Source organism: Eurypyga helias, unplaced genomic scaffold (genome assembly GCF_000690775.1).
Source record: "Eurypyga helias isolate BGI_N326 unplaced genomic scaffold, ASM69077v1 scaffold6081, whole genome shotgun sequence".
Classification (NCBI taxonomy): domain Eukaryota; kingdom Metazoa; phylum Chordata; class Aves; order Eurypygiformes; family Eurypygidae; genus Eurypyga; species Eurypyga helias.
Window position 1 is genome coordinate 1 of NW_010230074.1, and position 23,968 is coordinate 23,968.

Here is a 23,968-nt window from a genome sequence, read left to right on the forward strand (position 1 = left end):
GGAGATGAGGCAGGTATCTGGAGTGGGGCTCCTCCTGGGGCTGATGGCTCTCCCAGCGGCGCTGGGACAGAGAAGCTCGGGAAGCTCTATAAATAGCAGCCATCCTGAAAGCTTTGCCATCGTCTCTTTCAAATGGGATCACGTCAAGGACCCTTATATCATTACACTCTGGATACTTGTGGCCAGCTTGGCCAAAATTGGTGAGTCCGGGGTTATATATTGATACGTATCCTCTCCCTTTCCCTTCCCCTTTTCCCACCCAGCGTAAATGAAGAAAGCTTGTCGTAAGTCCAGTGACCCTTTTTCAGGAGGTTTACTGTACTCTGTCCTGGTTTCATAATACTGCCCTACACGTGTGGTGCTTAGCAGTGTGATTTTCACCTGCCCCAGTAGGTTACCTGGTTCATTTTCGGCACCTCGGACTGTGGCTTTTGCATCTGACCCCTTGCAATTCCTTGAATCCTTGCGTTGCGGGTGCTCCCGGGGGAAGAACTTACAGAAGTGAAAGAGAAATCGGCCCTTATTGCTTGTAAAATACCTAATCCAGTTTATGATATGCTGATTACGGTTGGTAGCTATATTAGCTAGCACCATCAAGAATAAATGCTGTAAACTCCAATATTGCAGTGCATTGCTGAATTAGCAAAAGAGCACAGTTTACGGAGAAAGGTAATATATATTAGCAGACCATCTGATGCAGCTCAAAAAACACAAGCTTTAGAGCACACAGAATTTTCTTCATGAAATTGGAATCAGTGAAAAGGACGCAAACTACACTGAAGTTAGATTAAGTGAATTTATATGAATGCCCTAACTCTTGTGTTCTGAACTTGGTGACATTTCCAAAAGCAATCTCGTATTAACAACACTGCTGAATGAGAGGAGTCGCTGTCTAATTTGAATGTGTTTTATTTGCTTGATGCTATTATTTTCAGTCCTTTTACCTTTGGATCTAGAACCAGACCTCCATTTTTTCTGACATTTTCAATTTTCAATAAATTGTCTCTAAAATCAGTCTCAACTCAGAAAGTATGATCAGCTGAAAATCCTACTTATACTACTTTGTTCTTGTACTATTAATACTGATCTGGGATACCAGAATGACATTTCATGAATTTGGCATGTCACAGAGAATGGAAGATGTAAAAAAAGTCTACTTGGGTGTATGTGGTCTAGCACATAAACCAAACACAGTAAGGCTTGGGTGGAAAATGCTGGCTTCAAATCCAAATAAAACTTTTTTTTTTTTAATGAAGAGTAAGTTCTGGAGAAGTGATATTGTAAAGTAGTTTTTCAGTGATACCTGCATCTTGAGTTTCACTTGCTTAACCATACACATATATACATAGAGGTACACTAACTATCTTTATCTAGATCACTGTTGGACTACACTTTGCAAATAATTTGTGTTCAGGCAGTTGCTGCAAAAATACAGTTTGTTTTAACTGACATCTATTGGTGGGTTATATAAAGTAAAAAGCTGGGAAAACCAGATATAAGAAAAAACAGTGACAACATTGGGTCGCTATGAAATTGTGCTAACTAAATAATACACAGGTTGCTCATTTGAACCTTCTTTTTGAGACACTCTCCTAAATAAATATTTGCCTTTTGTGTTAAGGATTTGCTGCTCTGTACATGTGCCACGGCTGTACAGAGTAATATTAGTGCTGCATAACCATATGAGTGCTGTGTCAGAAAACCAGTGAATCTAACAGGACAGATACATTGTCCTATATTTAAATTGCAATGGCCTGGATTAAGATTATCTTGGATTAAGATGAGTCATTTTACCACAAAGTCTTCAGTACAAACTCTTGTTAAAGCACTAATTGTCCTTGGAGGTCAGGAGCTGAATGTTGCTGGTTCTGTTTTTAAATTATTCACACTTCTTTCACAGCTGCACAGAGCATGGCACTTACTAGTAGATAGTATCTATCATTGAACCCATCAGGTTTCTTTTCCCAAAGCTCTCAAGCTTCATTCTTTTCTCTCTTCACATTTGTAATTGCAATCCTATACTACTCTGGACGTTGTCTCTGAAGAAGGAATGGACAACTGCTATATTGCACTGAGCACCTATGAACGTTCCTGCTTTCCCCACCAGTCACAAATAAAATACAGAAAAGTAGACATCTGCATTCACAGTTCAACAGTTCATTAATGACGAAAGCATGAAGGTGTTCATATAAATCAATGAGAAAGGGAACTGAAAAAAAACCAGCTTGTCAGCTTTCTGTCTGCCTTGATGTGTCAAGGGTTCTGGGAAGTAAACCAGAAATGTACCAGAAGATTTTGAATGGCAAAAATGCTGTGCTAGGTCAAAGAAGTTTTATGTGTTCAAAAAACAGGCAGAAAGGACCGAAGAAGAATATATATAACTTCTGCCCTGTGTCTCTTGCTTTACTAACTAAAGGAGGGCAAAGGTAGTAGAGTCAAAATACTGGTTTTGCTGTGGGTTTTCCATCAGGGCAGTAGCTGTTCTTACACATGGAAGCTCACTTCTTCATGGCTACAGAGGTTGGGAGAACCATTCTACTAGTGGATGACAGGCAATTGGGTCAACATAGGGTGGTTCTGGGGACTGCAATTGGTAGCTAGGGATGAAAAGTATGTGAGAATACTTTGCCTTCTCTTGCATTAGAATAATCTTAGGGGGTTGTGTTTTTTTTGGTTTATTTGCTTGTTTGGTTGGTTAGTTTTTTCTTGCCTCTCCCCACACCCCAAAAAAAAAAAAAGGTTTTTTCTTGCCTCCCCCCACCGCCCCCCCCAAAAAAAAAAAAAGAGAAGTTTTAGTTCATGATGTTATATGGCTTGGGGAAATGTGTATTTAATAGGAGATTTTTGTGCATATTTTGGGACTTGATGTTCATGTTGTATATATTCAGAATGTAAATTGATGCCAACAAGTTATTCTGCAACATAAACTGTTGCATGTGAAACCTCATAAGCACCCCAAATACATGAAGAAGTGCCTAGTGTTTTGGGCACTGTGGGAAAGAAGCTGCTTTTTTTTTTTTTTTTCCCATCTGAAGAATACTTGCATGTCTTGGGCAAGTCTAGGTATTGCTACAAGTGAAACTGTGGAAGAAGAGTCTTCATGTAGTTGGCTTTCATGCACTATAGGAAATAAATCAATTTGTGTCTACTACGAAACTTCTGATGCATCTCTGTACGGTTTCACATACTATAGTTGATTTGATATGAAACTTCTGATGCATCTCTGTATGGTTTCACATACTATAGTTGATTTGATTTGACCTTCTTCATTTGAAATGTTCCAACTCTTCATTCTAAGGTACACAGTGTTCCATTTGGGCTTTATTTCCTCTTTTGATAGACTCTCTTATCACTACAAATGAGTATCCTTATGGGATAAGGCCAATAAACTACTTACATGTGTAAAGCTAAGCCAGAAAAACATCTTATCTACATGAAGAAGTTACATGAGTACAGCTGAGAACCCTCCTAGTGTTCTAAGAGGACACCTTCAGGTGTCCACTTCCTGGTACCTCAGTTCTCCAGGTGAAACAAGCAATACCAATGAAAAAAACCCAAACAAATACATACATGTATGTATATGTAGTTACAGACTAGGGCATTCCTTACTGTAACTACGTTGATAAAGGATGTAACATTTTTAATCAACATGCCTGAACAGTGTAGTTGTGATTTAAGATTGAAGACACATGCATACTTACCAGCCTTGCACAGGCTTCCTAAGTTCACTTTGTCATGTGCTCTCCTCCTTCTTAATATGTCTTTAATAGGTGACATCTTGAAAATAGCATTTTGATAAACAAACACGTAGAGGATACAGCAGCAGTAAAGTCTGCTACAGAAAGAGCCCAAGTAGAGTGGAAGAATGGAGATCAGAAAACAACTTTGGAAAAAATTAACAGCAAAGGAATAATCATCCCAGGAGCTAAAATATGGGCAAGAGAAAAATAGTTTGAACTCTGAATATTGTATACAATTTTTTCTGAGGGTATTTCAGAGGTCATGTCTATTGCAAAAAAAAAAAAAAAAGATAAAAAAGTATGCTTTTTACCATGGGATATCCACTGCATGCTTCTATACATGTCCAAAATCCTAGGAGACAAAGAGAGATTGTATTTATATTTTCACTGGAAGTTAGGGAACTTATAAAATTTCTACTTGTGTCTGGAATCCTTTTGTGTGCTATAACATTTTTCAGAAGGATAGTTAATTTCTTGTCCCAAAACAAAGCTTTAAAAACCTACGAAACAGTCTCTCTGTTTCGCACCCTGAACTTGCTCAACCTGGAGCAGATAAGCAACCTTAAGAAATGGTGGGAGAGTGAGTGACAATGAACAGGAATGAGGAAGGGTACATAGCCTTTTCATTATCTGTGAGTCAAACCTGTTGCCAACTGTTTTCCTTGGTATAGTTTATGCTGAGTCTAAGAATGTCACAAAAGCTTTTTTTTTTTTTTTATGTCAGTGTAGTTGTGTACAAATTCTAAAGGCTTTTATATTAGAAATTTATAAGTGGGGGTGAAATTTGAATCCAGGGCAGCTGGTAAATCCGTCTTCACGAATGCCACAATGCTTTGGAGGAGGGAGAAGTGATTCAATAACAAGGAGCAAATACTTAGGAGAAGGCTGGCCTAGTGATATCTCAAAAAGATACTGGGTCAGATGGGCTCGTTGAGTTCATCAGCTCTTGAGACCCCAGGAGGATGAGTTGTAAAGCACACTGTATCTCTAAGCATACAGAGATACGGGTTCCTACAAATGCTCCAGTTTCTGCATGCCCAGGCCCTTTATATTGCCTCAAACTACTCTGAGAAAGGAGCACTTCAGAGTATTTTCTTAACACAAACAATTGCTGTCGAGAATTTTAAGCATGTTAGGGATGGGCTAGGGAAGGAACTGTGAAATGCAGGTCTAACAACCCATCCAATTTAGACTCCTGGGGCAATATTTTCTTTGAAGAAATCAATACATCTCCCTCCAAAGCAAACTGTCAAAACAAAAGCCCATTTGACTCGCAAGTTTCTCCTCCTGGCATTTCAGCACTAGTGAGAACTGCCAATTCTTTAGAGAAAGTGATTTAGGGTATTGTTCTAATAAAAGTGAAAAATGTGAGAATAGCTCTTCTGCGGGCAGTTCTTCAGTAAATAACATCTTTAGGAAGAAATATTGAAGGATGTTTAGCAGAGCCTTATTGGAAGTACTTAACTGAAAATAGGTGAGGATATCCTCAAATGGTGAGGATACTCCCAGACCCTGCAGAGCTTAAACTTTGATTGTAGTGCTTGTTAAAAGCTGCTTTCATTAGCGAGTGGTAATATGAAAAAGGACTTTGCATTGTGACTAGGAAGTCTGGACTTGGCTGTCTTCCCCCGTATCTCGAACAAGATAACAAGATGTATTTTTATCTTTTATTGTAAACTCAGTAGAAGCTGGAACAGGTTGGCATACTTAGAAGGGAGGCATATGCATTTCCCCCCTGGATATAACCTTTTTTATCTATCTTAAAAACAATTACCTAGAAAGTCTATAAATTTGTGCTGGCAACTATGTCATTTAACTGGGGTGTCTTCATTTTAGTAAGATGCTGTATTTCCTCTTGCAAAGTGCTGCGTAGAATACGTGTGAGCCAGGAATGTTAAGTATTCTAAAATCTCTGCCTTCTACGGAATTACCTTTTGTCATGTATGCAACATTTTAGGCAACCGAAAAGAACATTTCCAACACAGAATAATAGCTTAGCATTTCCAGGCTTAGGAACAACTCTGTACGCCAGGTCTGTATTAAATTTATGATCTGTAAATGAATGCCTATTTCCACATTTATTTCCATTTTACTCTTGTACCTTACTCCTCTTTTCCTTCCTGCCACCCACACAACCCTCTTCTCCCCCCTCCCCCTCCAAGTCTTGCAAGTCTCAAGTCTTAATTATTTAGAGTAGGGAAGAAGATATCAGGACAGTATAATTCGACAAGATTCAGATTACATCCCCTGACGAATAGCAAATGTACAATGGCAACTTGTGTGAATTACATAAGTAAACAATGGCATTTTGAGAATGGCCCTGAGTTGAATACCGTTCAGGCATGCATACCTAAGAAAGGATCTCTGCCATCAATTACTTTCAGGCACCTGTGTGCAAAGTGCTCAGCGTTCTCTGTAGAACAATGGAATCCTTTTAATACTGTAGTCTTAGGATTGTTGAAACCATTGATTTACTGTCTTCAGAGCTAAAGCCACTTATTACTGAGAGTGATCTACAAACCCCCGAAGTGACTGTAAATCTCTCAGGCGGTAATGCAGCAGACCACAGGCCAGTAAGTAATGCGTGCGAGGGGCAAAGCTTTCAGGTGTACACAGCTTCTGCAAGCCAAGGGCTTTGTGACGTCCCTTTTGGGTTTTGTGGAGCTTTGTGTGCTAGCGGTGCTTAGCAGGGAAGCTGGTATTGGAAATCCTGAATTATTGCTTTGACCTGTCAGTAAGAAAGTTGCTTTTCCAGTTGTTTTGACTCATACCACCAGAAGTCTATCAAAAGTCAGTGAGTTTCACCACCAGTTGGCTTAAAGAAATGTTCTGAATTCAAACACAATTTTTTTCTGTTTAAACATTTGCCATGTTTTAATTGCTCTGAAGTAATGCGGTAATGGATTACTGAGTTCTTCTGTACTTTCTGTATGGCTTGTTCTATTCCAAGATGAAGCGTTGAGTCCAAAGTCGTAGAAGAATATTTCTTATCTGAATATTCTTATTGCTCTTTAAGGAGATTGTCCCTGATTTTTTTTTTTTTCATCTCTCTGCAGTGGTGCAGTTAAACTAATGCCCCAAAGAACTAGGGACAAATTATTCTTCAACTTGCTAACAAGCAACACCCATTTAAAATTACAGACCATTAAAACAATCAAAAAAACTGCAGAGCGTGCCTGGTTGGCTGTGTTGTAATATTTTGCTTCCTTTTGTAAAACAGTTTACAGAATATTCAGCCCTATGAAAGGAGTGACTTGATACCCAGTTGGCTGCTAGGTAAAGCATTGTAAAGTTATAAATACTGAAAGTACAGGCTGACAAGGAAGAGCCAACCGAGATGGAATGCAAGACCTCAAGTGGAAACCTTTTTAATTAAGGCACGAATATTTAATGTTTATTCATGGTAGAAGAAAACTGGAAGGTATTCTGAAAGGCCTATGCAAAACCAGGGGTTTTAAGTAGATGGATCTAGAAATTTGTCTCCTTCCAATAACTGAAGGTAGAAATCATTCTGGATTCACTAATATGTGCCTAGGTGAGGAGTTCTGCTTTTATCTGTTGAAAGAAAAAATGCCTCAGCCTTTTGTCAACCCCAAATGTCAAAATAGCTGTATTAAAACATCAAGAAAGAAAATCTCCAAGTAGATTATATGCTGATTTTCAAAAAAACATTTGGTTAAGATTTTCTCTGCTTCAATTAAAATGTTTTAAAAAGGGAGAGGGAGGTGTGGGGTGGTGGAGGAAAGGAGGGAAGAAAAAAAAGTAGAAGCATTATATATTCCTTCACTTCCGAAAGTTGGGTCTTGGGGAAAATATTAAATATTCATAACCTTGTAAAGATCTTGAGTCAATAAGATTTCATAATGAAAATCTCCCAGGTGCAAACAGGTTGTAAACTGATGGAGGGACTTGTCCAAAAAACTGATTTTATGGTAGCTATTTTGTCAAAGTTAAAACATTTTAACTCCTTTATTAAAATGAATATTGTTGCCTGTCTTTGGAGGTATAGCAGTATTCCAGGGACTAGATGACATAGGTTGATATAAGATGGCTTTATGTTAGTGGAAGTACATCACTACTAACAGTTGTACTGGAGGTATAGTTTTTATGTGATCGTACATAAAACTAAATATAGTTGTAGTGTAGTGTTATTACAATCCTACTCCAGTGGAATAGCAGTACTGATGAATATGTGATGTAGATTTTCAGGCCTTGACAGCTTAGACATATGGTTAACAAATTCATTTAATAAATGTTATTTAGTGATTTAAGTGGTTACACTATTTATGCCAGAGAGAATGAAACAGTGTTTGAATGCTTGCCCTTCAGTTCTGATGCATAGTCTAGAGTTTGGACTGCTACAGGACTCGGTTTGAATTAAGTTGCCAGATTTTCCACTGAAATAGCTCTGGTCCTCATCTGTTCTGTCCTACTTGGTTCTGGGGATGACTCTCGGACAGTAATGAACTGAGGAAAATTAATATTTCAAATTGGGTCAGTCAGTGATGAGTGACTGTTAAAAACTTAAGTCAGTGATACGCAGCTCCCTTGATGAAATTGCCTCTGAAGCTGACGATTAGTGAGAGAGAGCACAGGAATACATGCATAGTGTCCTGTAACAGGTATCTGTTTGATATTTTGCTGGACACTGTCTCTCAGAGAGTTCACAGAGTCACAGCATGATAGAATAGTTGAAGTCCTATGATTCTACGATAAGTTGGAAGGGTCCTGTGGAGAACACCTAGTCTAACTTCCCTGCTCAACCAGGGTGACCTACAGCTGGTTGCCCAGGGCCATGTCCAGACAGCTTTTGCGTATCTCCAAGGATTGAAACTCCACAACCATTCTGGGCAACCTATGCCAGTGCTCAGCCATGCTCACAGTGAAAAAGTGTTTCCTGTTATTTGGAGGGAACCTGCCATGTTTCACATGGTGACCATTGCTTCTGGTCCTGTCACAGGGCACCACAGCCTGGCTCTGTCCTCTTTGCACCCTCCCTTCAGGTTCACACATGGATGAGATTCCCCCTTGAGCTTTCTCTTCTTCAGGCTAAACAGTCCTACATCTCCGAGCCTTTCCTCACAGGACAGATGATCCAGTCCCTTTATCATCTTTGTGGCCCTTCACTGAACTCTGTCCAGTATGTCCATGTCACTCTTGTACTGGGGAGCCCAGAACTGGACACAGTACTCCTGGTGTGGCCTCATCAGTGCTGAGTAGAGGAGTACCTCCCTTGGCTTACTTGGCAATACTTTGCCTATCACAGGATACCAGTAACCTTTTCTACAAAGGCACATCTCTGGCTCATGTTCAACTTGGTGTCTACCAGGACCTCGGGTCCTTGTCTTCCAAGCTACTTTCCAACTGGGTGGTTCCCAGCATACACTGGTGTGTGGGGTTGTTCCTTGTCAGGTGTGGGACTTTGTACTGCTCCTTGCTGAAATTCCTGAGGTTCCTGTCAGCCTGTTTCTCCAGCCTATTGACATTCCTCTGCATGGCAGCACGACCCTCTGGCCTGTCATCCACTCATCCCAACTTTGTGTCATCAGCAAACTTACTGAGGGTACGCTCTGGCCTATCATCCAGATCGTTAATGAAGATGTTAAACAGGACTGGAACAAGTACTGACCTCTGGGGTGTGCCACCAGTTACCAGCCTCCAATTAGAGTTTGCACCACTGATCACCTTCAGGGCCCAGCCATTCATCCAGTTTTTAATCCACTTCACTGTCTCCTCATCTGGTCCCTAGGGCATCAGCTTGAGGGGCTGTGATGCTCTTATGGGAGAAGGTGTCCAAGGCCTTACTGAAGGCCAGGTAGACACTAGCCACTGCTCTCCCCTCATCTACCAGACCTGTCATTTAATCATGTAAGGTAACCAGGTGGTCAAGCATGACTTTCTCTTCATGAAGCCATGCTGACTACTCCTGAGGAATTTCTTGCCCTTATATGCCTCAAAATGGTTTCCAGAATTAGTTGCTCTATCAGTTAGACCTGCAGATACTGGTCTTTGGATTAACAGTCTTCATACATGGATGGAACTTTATCCACATCCGATCTGGTCAAGGAAAGCACCACTTCTTCATTTTCTTTTTATGCAATCAGTATACTTTGTTTAACTGGAGCAAAATCACATGCTAATATACAGAGGAGAGAATACATGGTAGCCATGATGGTCATACTGTCATGAACTAAAGAAAGGAATGACAAAGTACCGGCTTAAAGTTCAGCTCTTCTCTAACTTGTATTCTTTCTGATCAGAATGGCTTCAGTTTTCCAATCCAAAAGGTTTTCACTTGTATGTCACCTAGTCTTCTGCCTTCTCTTAGCTGATGCATTATGAGTTCCATCTCTTATTTTAGACAAACCATTCTCTGTGATGAACTGCTATTCTGACAAATAGTATTACTTGATGGGAATATGCAGGGAGATCTATTAATTGACAGTACCAAGCTCAAGCAGTAGCTAGCTGATTCAGCAAGAACATGTATAAACCTGGGGGGGGGGGGGGGGGAGGAAGGAAGTGGGGGGCAGATGGGCTGTGGTGGTAGTGTTCCCTGCTTCCTGCAGAACAGGATGATAGATTTGCTTCTTACAAATTTGTCTTCTGCCTGCAACTGTATTCCAGAAAGCATACTTCTCTATACCTCCCCTGTACTAGGTAGGTATTCCTTCTGGGTCTTCCACTTACCTGAACTGCAGCACCGGAACTTTGGAAGCCTATCTCAGTTTTCGCTTTCCTAACGGGATTTTTCTCAAGAAGACTACCTTTGTTCCCCTAAAACAAACAAAACAAAACAACCATAAAAAACAAATAACAACCACCCAAACCAACCAACCAACCAAAGTAAAAAACTCAAACCAGCCAACCCAACCAACCAACCAAAATAATAACCTCAGGCAAAATTATGTGGGTGGATATTCTACCATTACAGTGCTTTCCTCCCCTACAGGAAGGACCAGGAAATTTCTGACTCCATGATAGTTCTGGCCATGGTGGTCTCCTATTGATTCTTTATATGATACTCTTTTGTCTACTATCTTCGTTTTACTTCACAAAAAGCTATTCAAGCTCTGACCCTGGATAAGAGGACATTTTGACTATTGAACTAGTATGTAGCCAAGATACATTCTTGGACTGTAGATAAAGATATTTTGAGCTCAGTTATCTGTTTAAATTAGTTGCCATGGATGATCATTAGCGGAGGATAGTGCATTTTTTTTTTCTAAGTGGAAATATTGTATAAATACTATGTTTATTCTCATGTTTCTTTAATACTTGCTACCATAGATGCCATGTGGAGAAGCAATCACAGATATTTTTGTAGACAAACAACTAATCTAGGTTGCATGCACGATCTTTCTAGTGTAACAAGCTCAGTAACATAGTCTACATTAAAAAAAAATGAAAAGTTTTGTGTTGATCAGTAATGAAAAACTTCATTAGTTAGAAAGTAGTGTGAGAAAGTGCTGTTATGCATGTTGCATAGAAATGATGTAATTAGATTGTGAGGTTAAAAAGAAAAGAGTAGAAAGTATTTGCATATTTACATTCAGTGTCCTGCAGATAAATGTATTCATTCCTTATTTTCTTAATTTTTGTTGTTTTGTTATTATAAAGAAAATAAATATTTGACTGTTGACATATCTTCCATTCATTGAAAGGATTTTGTCACCAACCACTGCCTGACAGGTTGTATCAATATGTCTGTTAGTTATAATCTCTTTCCATGAATTAGCAATATAAGAGTTTTTAGCCTTTGCTCTATAGATCTTCAAGAGAATAGCTATTTCTCTTGGGCAGTCTGTCCTCAGGGGGAATCATCCAGTGGCTATCCATGTTGTCCTGTGGAGTACAGTGTATCTTAGAGGATGTTACCTTTTACAGGTCTAAAATTAACATGCATGGCAAGGTATTTTTTCCACTCTAACAAGGCATTTCCTAGACAAGATGAATAATCAACATCTCTTCAATGTTATGCTAAGTATTCCTTCAAGTCAGGGAGCTACTTTTCTATCTGCTCCAAATAATCCTATAAATCTTCATTTTATCTGGGTATTTAAAAGGTGGATTATATATCTGCCAGTTGCTGATATGTACAAGATTATACCTAACAGGTTTAAAAAGAACAGTATGGTGCAGCTGTCCACAGCTGCGGAGTCTAAAGTGCTTTTCTACTTTAGCATTTAGCTTTTCTTCTTCTCTTTTTTACTTCTGTGTTCCACAACCTCTCATGCAGCAAAGTCTTGCGATTCAAGACAAGAAGGAAAGAGAGGTTGTAGGACAAGCAGCTCAGTCAGGCTGTTATCTTTGTGGTCGCGTAGCATCTGTAACAGAGCCCGAAACCTGTATCCTGCAGTGGTGAAAACTTAGGTTGCTTATGCAGTAAAAGTGTCTGGGAAAGGAAGGCCTGTTTTGTTACTTTTTTCTTGATATTATTGAGGAAAAAAGTCTGCACTCTTCCAAAATTTTTATTAGAAACAAAGAACATAGCAAGTTCAGAAACTACACTTTTTGTGATAAATATGGTATTGAAGCCAAAGATAAATGCTTTGTAATTTACCTTTCCGCTCCCCCCCACTCAAGTTAATTCAATCAATTTTCAGAGATTCTGTGGATGAGGTTATTGCACTTCCCCTGAGTCTAAAGAAAGGGCTGTCACATTTATCATGGAGTTAAGGGGAGCAGCAATTCATTAGTACCTAATACATTAATCTTATTTGCAACCTTATGTTCCCTAGCATTTCAGTAACATAAGTACATCTTGTTTTCATGTCTTAAATACTTGTACTGAAGAAAATAGTAATTAAGTGAAAAGCTAAAGCTTTTTTGCTTTAAGACAAAACTATTTTTTTTGAGCACTCAATAAAGCATTTTAAATCTTCAGCTTTTCCTAAGAAACATAATATACGACTTTACTAAAAACCATAGTTTTCAAGGCATGTTCATTTGAATAGTGCAGTTCAGTCTTTGAAAGTATGAGGATGTCAAAACAACAGGAAGTTTCCTTCTGTTTATTGTGATTTAGAAGCAAAGTTTAAAACCAGTCCAAGATAAACCTGCCACTGTAGGTGGAAACTCAGCTTGCGTGTGGGTACTGAAGCTCTTATGTCAGGAAAGACATACCCAAAAAAAAGTAAGGATGAATGGTCTATAGCTGTATGTTTTTCTTATGCCTGGTGTAGCATGTGTTCTCTGTCATGTGACGGAGGTTCCCCATGTGTTGACAGTCAGGAGAATCTTGTCTATATACCCTCATCTGGTAAAAGTTTTTGACACGTGAAGCAGTACTGCAGCCAACAGCAGTGTTCATGCTGTATGCCTAAAACACAACATCTGTACCTCAGGTGGAAAGTAGCCTGGTAGAGATCCCCATACTCTGGGAACTGCTTATTAGTCAAGAATATAATGGGAGTATGGATAAATCATCAAGCAGATTCAGTTACTGACAAACAAAACATTCGTAACTCAGATGAAAATATATATATATCTTGTATGTCATATGATTACTTAGACTAGTGAACATGTCAGAAAGTGGAGAATCCATAGATTTAAGGAAAATTCAGCTGAAACTTGGCTTCTCTCTTGACATTTGGTCATCTTTTTTTTCTTCCTATCATGAGTAGCAGTATATATAGGTACAGGTTTTCAAGAGATTAATGGAAAAAACAATGTTAGCAGAAAATTATGAACTTTGGCTGTTCACAACACTTTACGTTCTAGAACAAAAGCAGGACTAATTTACCTGCGTTTTTTATTTTATAGGTACTGTATCAGTTCAGCTAGGTCTTTCTGTCAGGTTGATGCTTTTCCATTCCAGCAATGTTTTCTCCAGAAGCTATCCTGGCATCTACATGTATATGAAGATGCTACACTAACCCTTTTAGTATTAAGTCCACACACACACACGCGCGCACATATATATATATTTTAAAGTTACAAGCTTTCTCCCACTTATGATTTATCTGTGTGTATATTATTTAACTCCTTTTACTGGACATGAGCCAGAAGTGTGTGCTTGCATCCCAGAAAGCCAACCGTATCCTGGGCTGTATCAGGAGAAGTGTGGCCAGCAGGTCGAGGGAGGGGATTCTGCCCCTCTAATCCATTCTCGTGAGACTCCACCTGGAATACTGCATCCAGCTCAACACAGGAAAGACATGGACCTGTTGAAGTGGGTCCAGCGGAGGGATGGAACACCTCTCCTATGAAGAAAGGCTGAGAGAGTTGGGGTTGTTCAGCCTGGAGAAGAGAAGGCTCTGGGGAGACCTTACAGAAGGGGGCTTATAAGAAAGATGGGGACAAACTTCTTAGCAGGTCCTGTTGCAATAGGACAAGGGGAAATGGTTTTAAAAGAAAATAGGTTAGATTCAGACTAGATATAAGGAAGAAATTTTTTACATTGAGCATGGTGAAATACTGGAATGGGTTGGAGGTGGGAGATACCCCATCCCTGGAAACATTCAAGATCCGGTTGGATGTGGCTCTGAGAAACCTGATCCTAGTTGAAGATGTCCCTGCAGGGGAGTTGGACTAGATGATCTTTAAAGGTCCCTTCCAACCCAAACTATTCTATGATTATATGATTCTACTGAAGTTTAGTTCATACATATGTGGTAATAGAAGACAAAAAGAGGCACTACTGTGTTACACTAGGTGTAACATTTGATTCATACTGAATTCTTACTGGTCCCCAAAAATGAGTATTTGCACAGATATTTATAGGAATACATCTTTAGTCCATGTCAGAAGGGATATGACTATATAAAGAACATTTTCCCATGTAAAGCAAAGAATCCCATGTTGATATGACTTTGTACGGTGTATCATGTTTAGTGTATGAGTGTGACATTCTGGGGGGGTATTTTTTAGTTAGGAAGAGATTTGTGTCTGGCTTCTACCCTCCTATTTTCTTGAAACAAGCAGTCATCATCAATATCTAAAAGTTTTGAGTTGTGAGCTACTTCAAACACAGCTTTAGCCAGTTCGGTTTTTTTACCCTCCTTTTTCTTTTTTGACTGTGGAAAGTCAGTTTAAACGAATCTCCTTGTGATCTTACTTTTGCAAGCTAACCTTTCTAATTTTCACCGTGTATGCACTAAACAACACAGATGCATAACTGAAAAAACAGCTGTCTCATCATCACGTTCCTACTCCATGTCGAAACATCAAACCTATTTTCCATGTACTAAATTTTGCAGTATAAGGACACTACTTAAACTACTGTTCTGCCTACTGTTATCATCGTGTACTTCACCTCTCAAATGAGATAATGAAGGCATGAGAGTTAACATATTACTTAATCAGAAAAGCTGTAAGGACAAAAATCAAAAGCCATTTTAAAGCACATTGAATGATAGCAGTATCTCAGAGCCATCTGCAAGGAAAAGTTAGAGCCATATAAATTAAGCTCCACTTTGCTCTTCTTAAATATGTGGCATAATAAACCACATACCTGGATTTCTGAGCAAAATTACTTCCTTTATGGGCAGGAATAACTGTATTCAGCAAGGAAGCATGTAACATTGTCTGCTCTCTATTGCCTAAGCCAGAAACTCCCAGGTTTGATTGGTGAAAATGGTGCTTTATTAACCTTCCATGGAAAAAATAGAGTAGTGTGCAAGTATTGTAATATGAGAATCGTTGCCTATTTCCTTCCGACATATCACCTTGCTCAGTTTCTTTCCCATGTATCACCTTGCTTACCCTCTTTCTGACTAGCACTAACTGATGTTAAAAGAACCATGCTGTCATTAAGTAAAACTCCAAAAAGCATATTGTATATGGAGAAACAGGTGAGTGACAGGTGATTTCACCAATGTTTTTATAGAAAAAGATTTCTACTTGTTTTTCCATTTCCTGACAAGGCTTTGGAATCCCAAATCCTCCACTGAGGAGCTTCCACAGCCTTGTAAAAATCTTAGGAAAAGGCTCTGTCCTTTATTTGTTATCATGCTGGACACCTTAGGACAATAGGGAGTGTTCTTCTTAGAAGTGTTTATAACTTGTTAAAAATAATCTCATCTAGAAAATCAGAGATTATCAAATTCCTAGCACATGTAAACAACATACTTGAGTTTCTGAAATTACGTACAAGAGTTGTAATCCATCATGAAACTCTTCTCTTATCAAGCTGCTGGAGCCTTTCCTCCAACATAAGACTCTGGCAAAATTTTGAAGCCTTGCAGGGTGCACGTTAGTATTCACTTTCAGTGAGAAACAGCCAGGTATGTTTTTGTAACTTGACTCAAATTAAGTTTGTTTTCAGTTTTAAGCAACAGCTACTTGACATTTGTGATTTTGTTTTGTTTTGTCTGTTGGCATCACTGCTAAATTTGAATACTCTAATGCTTATTTAATTTATTGCTGTAATCAGGAATACTTCCACTGTAATCCCAGGCTATTCCAGCTGTACTAATTAAGATCTTGCCAGGGTGGAAGGTAGGGGGCAGGAAGCAGGGCAGCCTACCAAGGCTTGAAAAAAAGTGCTTTCCTACCCCATGACTTAGAGCAGTCTTCATAGCTATTTCCCCTAGCCCTTAGGCTTTAATTATGTCCCTGGTGCCCTTCCTAGCCAGCAGCAAACCTCGCTTTGCCCTGCAAGAAGCAATACTGGGGAAGAACAAGAAGTCCCTGTAGTATAAAGGAAATTTTCAGTTTCAACCTACTATTGGGGTTCATTACATTATTTCTTCATCTTCTTTTTCCTCTTTGTATAGTGGACCTGAACCAAGGACAACCGGTTCTGTTTTGTGTTCAGGCTTTGGTAATTCTTGACAGAATTTATCATGGCACCAGAACAGCTGTTTCCATAACTTACTAGTAATCCATTTCTTTGCAGTTCTTTATCTGTATGAGCAAAAGCCAAAACATTCCCAAAGGGAGACCTTGGTTTTTGATTCATTTATCATATTAAAGTGAAGGTCAGAAGGAAAAAAAACTCTAAAATTCTTAGCGGGAAATCTGTCATCTCAGCATTTCTTGGCATTTCTTGATTTAACTCAGTTCTCCCCATGTTACTGGAAAACAGTTTGGTATTTTAAAAACAAAAAATTGCTTTCATTATCTGTCAATAAATTTCAGTGAATTTTTGAATATGCTTTTAAAACCGGAGCAGTTGCAATGTATGCCATTAATACAAAGTAAATTCTACCTTGTTTTCATGTCCCAAAATGCTTTTTAAATTTACACTGTAAAATCAGCTGGTTTTTTACACCTCAGGCAATCGTTTTAGTCCAAACTACCTTAGTGATCAGAAAATTACTGGTAATTCTACTTACAGCTATTGCTGACCCTTTAACATGTAATGGAAGAGGTTATGCCAGAAGCATGCTGTTTTTGATTCTTTGTATACAGAGTAGCTCTAATATGCAATATACCCTTCAGCCGTGATTCTTTATTTTTCTATTCCGTGTGGATGGAATATCAGGTACTGACAGCATCCTAGACACAGAAAAATCATAGCAACTGTTAACTGAGCTCAGTCTGTGAGAATATTAACCTGAGAAAGAAGATTGTATTTCAAACTTCATCCTAATGCCTTTGCACAGGAAATGAAGCAGTTGTATGATACCTTTGCTGTCCCGTTTTATATCCTCTACTATATCTCAAGGTGTTTTTAATGTGTACTTTGCTCTCATTTTGAAATATTATTTTTGACTGTTCCCATTTTTCTTTCAGTGCCGTTCAGTTCCATAAGGGCCAAATGCCACCACACATGCACTGCAGTGGGACTGCTCCTTCAAAAAAGAACTATTTGGCATAATTATGATAAACTGTACCAGACTGCTTAAACTTCATTTTGTTCTAAGTGCTTATAGAGGTAATAGTTGCTTACTCACACACTTCTTTGAATTTGACTTGAGGCTATCTTGTTATGTTATGACCTATCAACTGGGAACCTTGACCTGTAGGGTGGTTGCATTTTTAATTGCTAACATATTTTGTTAATTGTTCACCTACAAAGAACAGCGACCTAAAAATCTCCTGTTTAATGAGCTCATTACAATGCTGTACTCTTTGTAAATGGTGATCATTACATATGTGACAAATAAAGAAAGCTTTCTTGAGCTGGATAAAACCAAACTCAAACCAGTTCATCTAAACAAGTTAAATATGAAGGACTTTGTGCCTTGCTTAGGAAAAATGTGTCCAAGATTAAGTATGAGTGGTATTAATAGTCATGTTCATGTAGTATATTTTAAGACAATACCCAGGGACCTATATAAAAAATGGCTTTTACTACTTGTTACACAATACACATATATCTCTGAGCTTCTTCAGATATAAAATATCTCTAAGATACAAAACATCTCTGATTTTTTTTTCAATAAATCATTCAATTTTTCCTGGATTTGAAAAAAAGCACAAAGTACTGATTAATAAAATTTATTTGTCTAAGTAATATTTTTAGAAGAAATTATTAAAAGCTTTTTCTTTAAGGGCATTGTACCACTTGTATATAAATAATTCAAGATGGCAAAATCAATTCATAACACTTGCAGAATACTATTGTTGCAAGGTCCGCAGAACAGAATCTAAGTGACTATAAAATATACTATCAGCCTCCTGACCAGGAAAAAAAGCCAGAGAGTGCTTTGTTGATAAAGATTAGAAGGGCAAATACAGGTAATAATGATCAGCTTCAGTCATGTTCAGTCTGCTCAAACACTTCCTGGACAAACCAGAAAAGCAGTTCCCTAATGCTTTGAATCCTTGTTTCAACTAAGCCATATTCAGAACACAATGGAAGAATTTTTTTCCCCTTGATTTAGGCCTAAATTCATCTGTTAATAAGAGGTTAGAACAGTTACCAGGAGGGAAAAGAAAGGAGAAGTTAAAGGATGAAATTATAAGATGGTTATTTGTGGAAATTAACAGCGTTTAGGTTTTGGACTGGTCTTATGCAGGTTTGGTTTGTGGGTTTTTCTGGTTTGGTTTGGTTTTTGGGTTTTTTTAATGCTACATAAAGATGTGAGGTATCCTACCGAAGGTTTCTGATGACACATTTCCCTAGGCATTATTAGAATTCATGGAGATCTGGCTATTGTACTAGAAAAAAACATACAATCATATAACATATAATCTTGAAGTCTAGGGGAAGGGATGAAATACAGTAATACCACAGGCAATTTCACTCAGGGATCAATTGCAAGAATTTCTACCTGAGGTTGTGAATGAGAAGAAGAGAGGTACACATCTGTATGAAGTGAATACAGGGTGACTGTGAGTCACCAATGTGATAATGAATCCAGGATGTAGCTGAACTACAGATTGTGATAGGAAATTATTAATGCTGTTGGACCTGCTTCTACTGTGACTCATGCAGAACACAGTCTATATTTCTGATGACACCGAGTCCACAAAGGTGAACTGATTGAAACAGAGAGAGCTGAAGTGGTTTATTTTAACAAACCGAAGACAAGCAAGAAAAAGAAAATATTTTTCTCTCTGTGCTTATATAATAGGAAATGAAGGACTTAACAGGAGAAAAGAACTATTTAAGAAAATTGATTTTGCTACCACAAAGGAAAATGGATCTAAAATAGCTGTGAACAAATTCAGGCCGGAAATCATAATGAAGTCCCTAACTATGTGATGAGCAGGCTCCTGGTGTGCCTGCACATAGGCTTAGCTAGAACAAAACTCCTCTGAAATGAGGATCATTAAATGTGGTGGTGTGATCATGGAGGGCCTGGCTACACAACCAAGTATCTCTTCTAGTTCTTATGGTCAGAATTAAAATTTCTAGATCCGCTGTGCAGGCTATATAAGCAACTGTAATTATTTGGAAGGTATGCCTATGGCTATGCAGGCAAGAAATGCTGTGTTTGGTAATGTGGCCAGGGTAGAAAACTTATGTAGTTAAGTCATGAAGGAGCTCTTAAAAAAGAGATCCAGTACAACTGAGGTCAAGGCACAAGCATGCAATACTGGCACGTCATGTGAAAATAATCTAAGTTACAAAGGTAGAGCAGAAAATTAAAGACACGTGAGTGTAAAGAAATCAAGTATAGCAAGGGCAGGAAGTTTTTTTGGAGAGCTAGTAGGTGGGCAGGACTGTTGAGAAGTTAAAGGAAGTCATAACAAAAGATAAGAGAAACATAAATACAGGAAACCTCATTACACTGTAAAATGGTTCAAAAACCATCTCTTACTGGAAGAGTGGAGTAAGTAGAAAGAGGACTTAACAGAAGAGCATGCTCTTGAACAAATATATGAAATAGATAGCCATTAACACCAAGTACTGAAGGACAAAACCTATGGATAAATTTGAAAATTTGAGACTTCTACATAAAGCTGTAGAAGGATAAAGTTGCCCATCGAACACAAGACAAGGTGACTGAAGAGTGGAAGAAAAATACCCTTTCTGAGAGAAACAAGAAACAACAAAAAAAAAAAAAGGAAGAAAACCACTATGTTCATTACTGTTAATTAATTTCCTATTTAACTGCAACAGTGATATTTTCTAAGGAGTGTGTACTGTCCATTGTTTAAGAAGCATTCGCTATGAGTCTGGACTAGGTGAGGAGCAGAATGAAAGCACACACGTTGCCCTCAGTATCATGAGAGGACCACAGCAATCACTGCAGGCAGCCAATAAAGATCAGGGACTATAGGGCACTTGGTAAACCAAAAGTTAGAGGTAATTTTAAAACAGTGATTGTTTAGCTTCCTTTTAGATGTTGTGGAGGTCAGGCTACTTGGACCTCCTACATGCACAGCTTTATGAGAAAATATTGTCAAATACTAAGAATCTAAAATAAAATTTGAAAGGTGTTTGCAGATAAAAGGTAGGAAAAAAAAATAGAAAATACACAGTTCTTTCTGCCCCAACATCTGCACACATCAATCTGTGTGTGGTACACACATGGTTCCTATGCCATGAAAGCTGCAATCTCTGCCCAGGGGCTTGCGTACACCATATCACACGTTTATACAGCACTGGTGCTTCTTTCTTGGTACGGCAGGAGCAGCTGATCAGTCTGAGCTGTGATCTACTAACTGGCTGCAACTAATGCGTAGAGATATGGAGCAAGAGGGTGGCCAGGGATACATGCCTTTTAGGGATGGTGGATGCCAAATGATCCCGTCTTGAAAATGTATGCTCCATACTATAATTTAGACATTGTGACCTTTCCCTAGTCTGACCAACATAACAGGAATGGATTGGGACCTTCCAGAGGCTTTTGGACTGCATTACTGCCCAGCTACACTTGATCAATTTAGTTCACAAACTGGTGTTTGATTGTACTTCGAACTATTATACAGGCAAGGTAAAGTAGATTTTTCCATGTGTGCTATTGGAATATATTTCAGATTTATGATTTTTTTTTTTTAAGTAATAACATACATTTGCAGAAGACACTACTGAAAAAAACTGCAGAAAGGATAGAATGGAACAGTTTTTAAGGAGAAATCACCCTATATAATACTAAGGAGAATATGAACAGGTAGATAAGATAAGAAACAAAAATTTCATACTTGAAAGTCAGACTCAAACTGCTGGAAGAAGTTTAGAAGGAAGATTTCCCTTTGGACACAATATTCTTTTATTCATGCCTTCACTTAAGTAGCTTCTATGTTGTGCCATTACAGGAACCTTGGAGATACTATGATTTGCATGTCTATAAAGAAAATCTAAATAATTATAAAGGAAAGTTTGCAGCATATTGCTCTTGCTTTGGTCAGTGGCAAGGGTTCTCACCAGTTACAGAGAATCAAGTCTTGGATCTCAAAGTAGAAGGGCTCGTGTCTTGATTTAATATGATAATGTTATCTTTACAAGTAAAAATTAAAAAAAAAAATCAAAACTTAAAAATAGACTAATAGCATTTGAACCACCAGCAAAAATGCATATGGTAGACGCCACACATGTCACTAGCAGTGGTTGGAGGAGCTGAGAAATGTTTGCAACTTCATATCTGTGCTTTTATGGGAACTATCGAAATTATAGTCGAAAAAAGGTGTTGAAAATCTTTTAAGAATCTACATTTTTTTGTGGTTTCTTGGATTTTATCCAAAGATACATGGAAAAGGAACTTCAGCAGAGACTTACTAGCATTATTATAAGTCACTTCTTGATTTTTCTGGATGAGATGTTTCATGTTGTGCACATGCAATAAGTTTTGTGATTGACTGGGACAGTGATATTATCTGAAAAAAATCATTTCACTGTTTTCAGGGCCTTGATTTTACACTAACAAAGTTAATGAAAATGTCATTAGGCAGTTGAAATAATGTTGAAATGACCGTATAGATTCTGAAATTTAACAGTATATTAAATAAGTAGTTTCAGATTTATATTTTTGCAGTGTTTTATTTTCAAAAGGTGGTAAATCTGTCTTGAATTGTTAAGTTCACCTGGAAATGAAGCACAAGATTCTACAATTAAGTCATTGAAATGTTTTGCTTGATAAGCAAGAAATCAGGTACTGTTAGAGATAATTTTGAAAGAAATATGAGAAAACCCTACTTCAAAAAAAAATTTTTGAGTGTCTACAAATATTAACTTGAGCATGAATTGTACATTTTCTCTTATTTATTATAATTTTATTTATTATTTTTGCTATTTAACCAGTCCTTTCTGTCTTCATTACATCTCGTGAAGGAGAAAAAGTTTATTCTGTTGAATCACTTCTTCACAGCAGTCTCAGATGGTCTTAGAAAGCAACACATAGTTGCTGAATTCCACTGAAGGCTTTAATCTAAGTTACTGTGTTTTTTAAAGGTGATAAAAAAAAACTTAAATTATATTTCTTTCTTTGAGTCAAAGGAAACTGGTTCCAGCCATCAAATCATAGGATGCTAATTTCTTTTGTGTTTCTCATCGGATACGTAAAATGTCACAGACCCTTTCCTTGGATCTCAAAGGAAGTGTTAGGAAAAAAATTTCACAGGAAGTTTATACTATGTAATTGTTTCTTAACTTTGTAGAAAGCTACTAATTCAGCAGTGCTCAACTTGAATTTAAACACAATTTATCCACAAGCCAGCCCAACCCACTGTCAAGCCAGGATTAGCATGTACTGGATAGAAGGCATATGTTTAACTTTTTCATTAATACACTGTGCCTAGACTTATGTAGATGAATTCTAAATGATAACTGTTAAAAATTATAGACCACAAGGTTGCCCTGTCCAATGTTATTTCTTTTATGCCATGGACTGGCTACAATTTTTATTTAAAAAAAACTAAAATATATTAAAGTTCTTTTCCTTTTTAATAGCAGTGAAAATAGACCCAATTTCACATCTGGGTCACTCACAAATAATTTAACTGAGCAGCACTGCATTCTGTCATTCCTGATATTTATAATTTATTTCACAACAGAATCAATCTTCTTGTCCATTATTGCTAGATTGTACTCCTCAGTCAGGTGAAATACCTGCTCATACTAACTATTTAGATGTAATTCAAGCTTTCTATTCTTCTACTTTGTCATAGGGACATAATTCCTTTTCTGGTATTGTTTCTGGATCTCTCCTAAGCAAGTAAAGGCAAATTTTATTAAATCAATATACTGTCATTATGTCAGTTTGTAATACACTCAGAATGTGTGAGGAACGTAACTTCAGTACAATGAATTGTTAAGAAACATTGAAGAATGAATTTGGAAAAAATCTATCTCTATCAATTGTCATAATTCTAATAATACAATGCACATGATTGAATATATTTTATGCACATAGCCAGAAAAAAAAAAATCAATCAATGTAAGTGCAAATATGAACTCAGACATCAATCTAAGTTCCAATTACATCTTATTCTAAAATTATTTCATTAAATAGCATGTGTTGTTTATTTTTCTTTTACATATTTCTATGGTTATAGACACCAGACATCTGCCTGCAGGGTTAGCTAGGCGGTTACCTTAAAAAAAATATAGTCTAGTTTTCAGATTTTGTTGGGGCCAAATGCAAAAAAAAAAGAGAAGAGACTTCGCTAGAGCCCCATTTCATGCAATAACTTTCCTGTCCACAGCCTGCATTCCTAAACTAACAGAGTAGAAGAATTTATTGCTGATAGCATTAAAATATGGTAGAGATAATCAGCTGATGGGAGTTAAAGGGAACACAGACAGATACGATGCAGCTGGGAACATGCAGCTTCTGGGAGGAGGCAGTGTTATAACCAAAATTAGGTTGGCTTCTCAGCACTCGCTGAGTGAAACTGGTTATGGTTGTAAAGGTGAGAATTCTACAGAATATGAATTTTCAGCCGGACTT

The 23,968-nt window shown here is 37.8% G+C and overlaps 1 protein-coding gene across 1 annotated transcript in view; it reads left to right on the forward strand.

The window, feature by feature from the left end:
• Window positions 1-4: 4 nt before the first annotated feature.
• The window catches only part of SLC9A3 (solute carrier family 9, subfamily A (NHE3, cation proton antiporter 3), member 3), a 53,622-nt gene continuing 29,658 nt past the window's right edge, over window positions 5-23,968 (forward strand). Inside the window, exon 1 of the mRNA XM_010160609.1 lies at window positions 5-200. Coding sequence (XP_010158911.1) covers window positions 5-200 — 196 coding nt within the window. The remainder of the gene's footprint in view (window positions 201-23,968) is intronic.